This window comes from Diachasma alloeum, unplaced genomic scaffold (assembly GCF_001412515.2).
Source record: "Diachasma alloeum isolate Michigan unplaced genomic scaffold, Dall2.0 Dall_scaffold_01087, whole genome shotgun sequence".
Classification (NCBI taxonomy): domain Eukaryota; kingdom Metazoa; phylum Arthropoda; class Insecta; order Hymenoptera; family Braconidae; genus Diachasma; species Diachasma alloeum.
This window is the reverse complement of record NW_021681198.1, coordinates 1-10,905: the sequence shown is the minus strand read 5'-3', so window position 1 is coordinate 10,905 and position 10,905 is coordinate 1. Positions and strand designations below refer to the sequence as shown.

At 36.0% G+C, this 10,905-nt stretch overlaps 1 protein-coding gene across 1 annotated transcript; it reads left to right on the top strand.

The window, feature by feature from the left end:
* Window positions 1-2,576: 2,576 nt before the first annotated feature.
* On the top strand, window positions 2,577-4,226 carry LOC107045837 (the record flags this gene model as incomplete). Its single annotated transcript, XM_015268222.1, has 4 exons — window positions 2,577-2,695; window positions 3,323-3,492; window positions 3,560-3,679; window positions 4,028-4,226. Coding segments are annotated over exons 2-4 (481 nt in total), but the record flags the coding sequence as incomplete, so codon positions are not given.
* Window positions 4,227-10,905: the final 6,679 nt, after the last annotated feature.

Sequence of the window (10,905 nt, the reverse complement as noted above, 5' to 3'; positions counted from 1 at the left end):
GGGGGGGGGGGGGTGAAGAGCGGAAATTGTTACCCATATGAAAAATTCCTATAGGAAATCTATATAGGATTTTTCAGGTATGTTTTTTTATAAGATTTCCTATATCTCTGTATATGATAATTTTGCTAATCAAGACCCTGCAAATTTTCAGGGTTGTTAAAGGTCTAATGGATTTAAGGGTCTGGAGGGTTTAAAGAGCTCGAGGGTCTGGAGGGTTTGCAGAGTTTTGTTGATCTGGAGAGTTTGGAGGGTCTAAAGGTCTGAGGTCTGAAAGGTCTAAGGGGTCCATATAGGGGAGGGCATATAAGCACTGCCCCCCTCCATGACCCCTAGATCACCTATCTATGACGGCCCCGTGACCCCTACATGAAATTTTCATACGTGTATATATGATAATATACATGTAATTTTTTCACCCTCATCGCTTAACCCTTTTATTTTGATCCCCTTATATTTTCGTGATTATCATTACTATTATGTTATGACCCTCATAATATGGCGATGGGGAGAGCAGGGGGAGAGTGAAGAGCGAAAATTTTTGAATCCTTCTTGTTGGTGGAAAAGTGGGGAGGGGGGAGGATGGGTGATGGGCGGAGATAATTAAATATGAAAATATGCGTGCAATATTTTGACACTCATTTTATATCCCATTATTTTTCAACCCTATACATAGAAAAATATAAACGTAAATTACCTTTAAAAGCAATCGTCTTTCACGCTTTCTTGAGCGTATTTAAAATTTATGTTAAAGCTTAAAGTAAGCTCAAAATTCACATAAATTACTATTACTTCAATGGAATTTAGCACGTCATATGCATAAATTACACACAAAATCGGCATAATTTACGTTCATATGAACGCAATTTACGCTTTCATAATGCTGAATTACGCCCAAAATTAGCGTAAATTACGGTTAAAATCTTCGTTAAATGCGTTCGAAATTGACGGAAATTATGTTTATATGAACGTAATTCACGCTTTTTTAAATCTATTTAAAAGGGAAATCATATCTAGAATCACCATAAATGACGCTCGAAATAGTCATAAATTACGTTCACATATATATAATTTATCGATGTGAGTATATACTATATATATATATGGTCATATATATATGAGTGGTTCACACATGGGAAAGGGCGAGGATTCTGCGTATTAATGTTCCATTCGAAAAATTTTAGCCGCTGATTACTCTTCATTTTTGACATCTATGATCTCTGAAAAATATGATATTATATTTAGGTATTCCATGCATTTTTCTAACGTTTTTCCTAGTTAATTTAGCCCACAAATGCCTAAAATCTTGAAAAGTGTAGCAGACTTCCAATTTTTGAGCTTCAATTTTTTTTTCATCAATTAAAAAAAAAATGTGCAGAATACCAATTAAGAGCTTCTTGAAATTCGAATCTAAGACCGTTAATTTAGAAATTTTTAAAATAACAAATTAGCCTATTTATATAAAATGACCAGAAAAACGGAAATTTGGTATGGTAAATTAATAAATTTCATATATGGATGATTTCGCCAATTATTGGTCGTGCTTCGCGCTTTTAAAACTACGATTTTGTTGATATTTCTAATACGGTTTAAACAGCCTAAAAAGGGCCAATATTTTTTGCGATTTTTTTTCAATTGTATTTTGTACAAATATTTCTGTTATTACTAATGATACCAAAAAAAGAAATGAACGCATCTTACACTCATTTTTCCTATTCTCAATAACGCCTGAAAAAGCCGATTTTGTTAACATGACATATTCCGCCTACCTATGGTTGGGTTTGAACTTTGACCCCTTCGCATACTGACCCTACGACCTAACCACTAGACTATCGCACGATTCATATAGTTACAAATAAAAATCAACTATATCAATTTCACTGCATTATTTTTTGCGCTCCACGTTGGATTCATTTATGCATTCAACTAATTCGTGGAGTTAATAATCAGAACCAATATAATATTATTTAATAAGTGTTATTATTATTATCATTATCACTATGAGGTTATATTATTATTATATTATATACTCAATTATATTATGGAGACCATATAATAACGGTTAATAACGTTCGCTACTAACGAACGAATAATTGTTAATAATGATAGTAATAATTATCACTATTTTTCAAAATTATTATTATGATTATTCCCCGAATTCAAATCTCGAGGAGGCAAACCATTCATCTAAATCTCGCAATAATCTGCGAAAAATCTTATTCATTAATCTATTATTATTGAATTAATCCCATTATGTGTAGATCGTTCAAATGAGTTGGAATGTTTTCTCTCTCCTTCTTCTCCATTTTCTTTCTCACTCGCACTCGTTAAGTTTGGTGGAGGACGGGCACGTGTACAACGCGACGGAGATGAGAATGAGTGAGAACGAGCGCGATACATATTCCATTCTCACTCAGTAGGGGAATACCGACAATAGTATAGCTGCCTGTTTTACCAACAAAAGTGTACTCGCATTTAGTTCATGCGCCACCGCTACGAAAAAATCCAGTCGAAACTTTTACATTGCCGTGGGAGATCTACCTTATAATCTCTGATCTCTAGTGGGGACCAGTGGGACTCACATCTGGCATCACTGCATTTGGCATCACTATCGCGAATCCATTTTGGTGATAGGACTCACCACCATAACCAATTTATTTCGGTTACATTCTTCTCGATTAGTGTTTCATTCATCAAAGTAATTATTTATTATTTATTTTGATGCCATCGGTCTTAATCCAAGGAGATTGAAGGGTTAATTAAAACCAGGTTTGTTGGAGGGGGGGGGTTCCCTTCTTTCTTTCTTTCGCTATACTGACGCGATTTTGGCAGAAAATATTTTTAACCACTAGGCGTTCAGGTTTAAATATTATTCTCAGTAGGATTTGAGTTACTTTTTGCGACATGCAGTATCGATTTCGAATTTTGGAAAATTGTTTTTTCTTTGGACGGAGGTATAATAGTTAGTTAACGAAAAGATAGAAGGTTAGGAGAAGGGAAGAGCTGAAACACTTATGTTGTTTCTTGACAAATTATCGATGAGCCTGCACAATCATGAAACAATACAAATACTCTCATTTAATAGCTAAGGGAATTTCCTCTTACACAAAAAAATATGCTAACTAAGAAGAGAAAAAGTGCGTTGATATTCATTTTTTCCCAAGTAAGATCCAATTATTTGGTATTTTTTTGTGACAATCAAATATTTATGATTATTCAGGGGTTCATCGTCCATCCTACTTTCTAACGTGTTTCCACTTCCAATTTTCCATGTTTGAGATTCATCCTTATCATTATAGCTTTATTGTCAATTTTTTCGCTTTAGAACCAAGAATGAATATGGCGAGTGCACCAGGGAAACCGTTTTTCAAGTATCCTGAAGAGATTGAACATGCTTTGAAAAGTAACTTTCGAATAATTCTGGTCGATGGAGTTGTGGAAGGCAGGAAGAAAGATAAGAAAGCTGTGAGGAAAATAGATGAAAAAACAGTTCAGGTATTATACTAATATAAACATAAGTGGAAAAACCATCTCGATATTCAATTTTCTAAAATTCTTTCAGGCAAAGTATGATGAAATGATTAGCTGGCTGGGAGAATCACCAAAGGACCAAGTATTCAGAGTAAATACTCTTCAAAGGAGAGCTGACAAAGTTATTGATCTGATCAAGGCTACGGATCCGGTAAGAAAAAAATCGATTGAATAAAATTACGCTATAGAATAGAATTCATCAAACAATACGCTTCAAATTGACTGGGAATAAAAGTGGGACCAAATGAACCCTTTGAACTTGTTTTTTTAATATTCATTACTTATTGAATTTTTGATGGAATGATTTTTTAAGTACCATTTTTTTTCTCTGTGACGAGTCTGAGCGGAGTTGAATTGATCAATTTTTTTCTAAATTATAAGTCAAAAATGTTCATTTTGCTCCACCCTTCCATTATTTGGGCTGGATAGTACATGAACATAGAAATATATGCGCAGCCAAATATTATCGCACTGAACGATTTTTTTCTCTTTTTAATAGCGATCAGAGCTATATCAATTCACTACATTTCCAAAAGTACCCGAATTGATAATGGTCTTCAATAAAGAAAGCTCAGAGGGTGTGGAGAACAAGGAAATTAACGTGAAGGCACAAGAGGCAATTGTGAAGTGGTCAAGTGGCTCTGCAATTCTTCGAGGGGGTCACGTCTTTGGTCCAGACATCATGGGTCTTAGCAAAAGTAAGAGTAGCTTTGAAAAAAAACCGGAAAGAAAAACATTTAGTTATGCCATATAAATTTTTTTGAGAGAAGAGTTTAAACGACGATTTTGTGCAGACATTTATTTATTTGCCTGAAACAAATTTGTTTCGCATGCATAAATTTACATCTCAGTGCGGTGTCTCTCTGTAACTGGCTCCAATGCGGGTTCGATATCACTTAGAGTCCATAAATCCTGATGGATGGGAAATCATAAGACTCACTTAGCTCCAAAAAGTTAGCAGACCAGGGTCATTGGATCGGGTTGGTGAAAAACTCAAATTACGTGCTTTTTGTGTGCTTTTTTCTGCTGAAAAAATTATACTTTCTATTCCAAAATTTTCGCCGAAAATTTGATTTTTGAGTTTGGGCCATTTATCTAGCAGACCAGTGTCATCGGATTGGCATAATTTTCATAGTAGCGTGAAGTACTAATTATGTGCTAATTTTCTGCGGAAAAATTACTCGATTTTTCCCGAATCTTCCGCGAATTTCCCAGGACCCTGAAAATTCGTATAGTGCTGACAGATAAATGGCGGGTCCCACAGACCCAATGATGTATAAAAAGTTTCGATGAATCATGTGCTCCAATTTGAAGCCCATAGAAAATTTTCTGCTGCAAAATTTTCGCCGAAAATTTGATTTTTTAGTTTGGGCCATTTATCTAGCAGACCAATGTCATCAGATTGGCATAATTTTCATACTAGCGAGGAGTACTAATTACGTGCTAATTTTCTGCAGAAAAATTAATCGATTTTCCCGAATTTCCCGCGCATTTCCGAAGACTTCACAAATGGTCTAGTGACGATAGACAAAAGGGGGGTCCCACGGACCCAAGGATCTGCAAAAGGCTTCGATGAATCATGTGCTTTGATGTAAGGCCCAGTAGGAAATTTCCGCACTATTTGTCAATGACCCTAGCTTTATCGATCAATAAGACCCAATCCAAGATGTCACACGTCGGTCCCAGGATAAGTCAATAGCATCAATGAATCATGTACTTTAATTTGAGGCCCAGTAGGAATTTTCTGCACCATCATCTAACGACCTGAGTTTCATTGATCAACAAGACCCAATCCAAGATGGCACCCGTGGGTCCCAGGATAAGTCAATAGCATCAATGAATCACGTGCTTTAATTTGAGGCCCAGTAGGAATTTTCTGCTTCATTAACACATGACCCAAGCGTCATCTATCGGTATGACCCAATCCAAGATGGCGTCTCCAGGTCTCAAGATGAGTCAATAGCATCAATCAATCATGTGCTTTGATGTGAGGCCCAGTAGGAATTTTCTGCACAATTATCTAACGATCTGATCTTCATCGATCAATAAGACCCAATCCAAGATGGCGCCCGTGGGTCCCAGGATGACTCAGTAGCATCAATGAATCATGTGCTTCAATTTAAGGCCCAGTAGAAATTTCCTGCTTCATTAACACATTACCCAAGCGTCATCTATCCGTATGACCCAATCCAAGATGGCGTCCCAGGTCTCAGGATGAGTCAATAGCATCAATGAATCATGTGCTTTGATTTGAGGCCCAGTAGGAATTTTCTGCACCATTATCTAACGACCTGATTTTCATCGATCAATAAGACCCAATCTAAGATGGCACCCGTGGGTCCCAGGATAAGTCAATAGCATCACTGAATCATATTCTTTCATTTAAGGCCCAGTAGGAAATTTCTGCAATATTCTTTAATGACCCTAGATTTATCGATCAATAAGACCCAATCCAAGATGGCGCCCGTGGGTCCCAGGATGAGTCAATAGCATCAATGAATCATATGCTTTAATTTGAGGCCCAGTAGGAATTTTCTGCGTCATTAAGGCCCGGTTGGATGGATTTTTGCCCGACATGTCCCTAGAAAATTCCCCAGAAACTTGTAAAAAAAAACCATTTTCCGTTTCCACTAATTACGACCGTATGGTTACATAAAAAAATCTGATTTTTTTTTGAAAAAACAGATAATTTATTGCCTCTTAACGGAAATGGTGCCTTGAAGGGGGGAAATAGGTTTTTATATTTTTAATATTGACTAGAAAATAACGCAAAATAAACACCACCATCTCCCCTAGTCACACCACACTCGCGTGACACCCTGTCAATATGGCGACGGTAAATATCCAAAGTTATAAACACTTATTCCAATTTTCACACACACTAGACACTCTCGCGAACTAATTCTCGTTAAAAGAACTACTTTTGACTATTTTTCGGGAGTTGTCCCGAAGGGATTAGACGCCGCTAACTCTCACAATCAGTGAAATCGGAATTGAGGCGATCAGCTGTCGCCATACTGTCTCGCACAGTTATAGGAAAATGTGCCAGATGGGGCCACTGAAACCCCCGAAACTCGGCGTATGGAAATGAGAATTGTCGAGCGGATAGCTCAGGGGTGTAACCCAATGAGGGCCCACGGGTACCAAGCATTCCTGCATCTCACTCCCACTCGTGGAAATGGAGCAACACACTGTATTGCACTTTCCTTCAGCCATAACAATAATAATAACACTAATAATAATAATAATAATGATAATTGACAAAAACAACAAAACAAGTGAAACTCACCGTGTTTGCGCTAAATTTCGGGAAAAGCTCCACTATAGAAAATTTTAGAGAAAATTCGCCGATTCTCTAATCAAAAATCCGATTTTCAAAAACAAAAAATCTAACTCTCAATTCACAAAAACTCTCAATTCGCAAGTTGAGAGTTGAATTTTTGATTCTCAATTATCTCTCAATCTACTCTCAACTTTTTTTTAGAGTTGAAAATTGGATTATTGATTCTGAATAATCTCGCAATCTAATCTCCAATTTTTCTGAGAGTTGAGAACTGGATTTTTTTTTTGGCAATGGGATTTTTGATTCTCAATTATCTCTCAATTTATTTTCAGATTTGCATTTTGGAAATTGAATTTTTGATCATCAATTGCCTTTCAATTTACACTCAACTTTTCCACAGAGTTGAGAATTCTTTTTTTTTAAAATAAGATGCAGATAGAGCTGGGAATGCATTACATGACCTGTCATTGACGGTCATATGACGAGACGTTTTCCACAACTGTCACAATTTTCCCACCCTTCTATGACCGTCACAATTGGTCAAGAAAAAATGACAGTCATTTTTTATCTATACAGATGCGAGCTCATTGTTTTACTATCAATTTTTCTTTGAATTCATTTTGCGTTAGCCTAATGTGCATTTTTAAATCAAAATTATGGTCATTTTCCATCTATCTAGAGATGAAACTATGTTATTTATGACAATCACAAATTAGAAATGAGTTTGACCGTCATTATGTATCCATATAGATGGTTTGACAACAATTTGCTTACAAATTATTTGTGGCGATCATTTGTGGTTATGAAATTCGTGCGTCACATGACCGTCCTTTTTTGGTCACATGACGCGATCTCAAAAATGACTGTCATTTTGCATCTCTAATTCAGAATCATTGAGAATCAACAATGCTATTTTCACAAACAAAACAATCAAATTCTCAGTTCTCAAAAACGATGAAAGTAGATTGAGAGATAATTGAAAATCAAAAATTCTTTTTTCAAACGCAAACCGGAGAATTTTTTCAAAGTTTTCAGAAAACTGGATAATTTTCTCCAATTTTTTATAAAAACGCAGAATTTTCGCAAATTCTTTAATAAACTGGAGAATTTTCTCGAAAAACGGAGAAGTTTGTCGAATTCTCTAGAAAACCGGAGGATTCATCCGAATTGATTAGAAAATCGATGAATTTCATCGAATTTCCTAGATAACCGTAGAATTCTTCCGAACTTATGAGAAAATCGGCGAACCTCATGCAATTTAGTAGAAAATCGGAGAATTACCTTGAATTTTCTTGAATTTTTTTAGAAAATCGTAGAATTTTCTAGAACGTTCCCAAAAACTCAATAATTTTCTCGATTTTGTTTACAAAACTGGAACATTAATTCAAAGTTTTTAGAAAACTGGAGAATTTTTTCGATTTTTTTTTTAAATCGACGGAATTTCTCGAAAACCGGAGAATTTTCTGGAACGCTCTCAGAAACTTGGCTCTTCCGGACCAAGTTGAGAGTTGGACTCTGGATAATTTCTGGTTTTTGAGAGAAAATTCAGGGTTATTTGAAAGTTGAAGTGACGAGGCGTAAAATGCATTCTATGCCAGTCGGCCTCTTTACTATCAACTTTACTATCGGGATTGAAAATTTGATTTTTGAATTTTGATTCTCAAGTATCTCTGAATGCACCCTCAACTTTTTTGAGAGTTGAGAGTTGGATTTTTGATTCTCAATTGTCTTTCAATCTACTCTTAGTGAATTGAGAGTTAATTGAAAATCAAGAATCCAACTCTCAATTTTTTTGAATCTATTGAGAACTCATTGATAATCAAAAATCCTATTTTCAGTAGTAATACCACTAGTGCTTCAAAATATCCGATTAATTTTGGAGCACGAGTGGTATTTGACGGATTATTTTTCTACTCGGATATCGGCCAAGCAGAGGGCAGTGAACCGCACCCGGATACATTTACACAGTCATACATTTATAACGGACTTTTTTGTTTATCTGTCAGACAGAATATTAAACATGAAATGCGTTGAAAGATGAGAAACATTTGAAAAGCTACTAGTGAATTTCCTTCGGAATTATTTTTACACATTTCCGAAATAAAACTGTTTGACAGCCTCAAATACTGCGCTCTGATTGGCTGAAATCTGAGTGAGAAAAATAATCAGTAGTAATACCACGAGACCTCCAAAATTATCGGATATTTTTGCAGATTAAAATCCCGAGCGCGCAGCGCCAGGGATGAAAAAATTCACGGATGAAAAAATTCAACCCACGGTTACTCGTTCAATGAGCGCGACGCCGCCCGTTTTTGTCTATTTATATTTTTGTTTTTCTTGACGTTTACAAATTTTTAAAAATTAGAGTTCCTAGTTCAATCTTTTTATTGAGCGTTGGCANTTATCTGTTTTTTTTCTCCAAAAATTTGTTTAGCTACAAAAAAAAAAGTCGAACGGACANAAAAGCGCGCCGCTCCGCCCGGTGCGAGTGAATCTCTGTTGACCACTCGAGCGAGCTACATTTACTTCTTCATTCACTGCCACATTTGAAAGACGCACGTAGCGGTAGGCGCCAACATGGCAACAGCGCGGTTTACCCCAGCGGCGCTGCGCTAACCGTGCGATAAACGAAGGCTAGCGGCCGAGCGCGAGTGATCGAGGGTTAATAGAAATATTTACCTAGCGAATTGGTTAGAAACTTCTATTGGTTTTCTTTTGAACTCTCAATTAGTTTTTGGCCGATTTTATTGAGACGTTTAACAAAAAATATTCAATAGAAAAAGTCAATAGAATTCGATTTGTTTTCTATATAACTTATTCTATTGAGATATTTTTTATAGAATTTCCTCTTCTCAAATTTTCGAACTTTTTTTTTATTTTCTTGATGAGAACAAAAGGAAAATAGTAGTAAATTTGAGCCAAGGACATTCTACAGAAAATATCTGAAGAGTATAAGTTACATAGGAAAATCGAATTGCACTGACTTTTCCTATTGAATATATGCTATTGAACATTTTACTAGTATCGGCCAAAAACTAGTAGAAAATTCAAAACAAACTGTACATCGAAATTCCTAACGAATTCCCAAGATTTTTCTTGAAAATTCTTAGGTTTTCGAGAAAATTCCATGAAAATCTTCCGGATTTCGAGAAAATTATAGGAATGACTCAATAATTTCCAGTGTTTGAGAGAAAATTGAGTTAGTTGAGGATTGGAGCAACGAGGACTACAATGCATTTTATGCTAGCCCCTCTCAATATTATCAACTTTTTTGAAAATTGAGAATTGGATTTGTAATTCTTGGTGATCTCTTTATTTCCAATCAACTGTTTGGGAATTGAAAATTAATCCCAGGACAATTTTAATATATTTATTTTTCAAAGATAATGTGAAATGAAATTTCTAGTGAACGGAAATTTTAACTAGGAACAGGAGCCGAAAAAAAGCGGCAAATGTGAAAATCGACTCCTAGCCATTCATTGGAGCCTAGAAAGATCAATATCAAGGTTGAACGTGAGTCAACTTTGGGCCAACTCTGCATTGACTTTTGGTCAACTTTGGGTCAACTTTAGCTTGGCCTTGGGTTAACCTTGGCTTGACCTAGTGTTTCCCGATCTAGTATTGATACTTGTATCGATATTTTTTGTTCCGATATTCGATATTTTGGATCGATATTTGCGCATCGCGATATTGGGTGTATCGATATTTATGGGTTGAGATCCATATTTTCTCAGGGACAAGTAATGAGAAAAAAAATTAATCTAAAAAATATTCATAAGGGATTTAAAGATCAGGGAGGTCACAAGAATAAGATGATTCATCGGGGTCAAAATATCAGAAGGGACAAAAGGATCACAAGAGGATGGTCAAATTTCAAGAGGGTCAAACACCACGAGGGTTGAACGTCACGAAGGTCACAAGGGGATGATCAAATTTCACGAAGGTCAAAAGTTACAAGGGTCACATTGAGACCGTCAAGTTTCACACGGATTAAAAGTCACAAGAGTCACAAGGGGACGATCAAATTTCCCGAGGGTCAAACAGCACGAGGGTCACAAGGGGATGGTCAAATTTCACGAGAGTCAAACGTCACG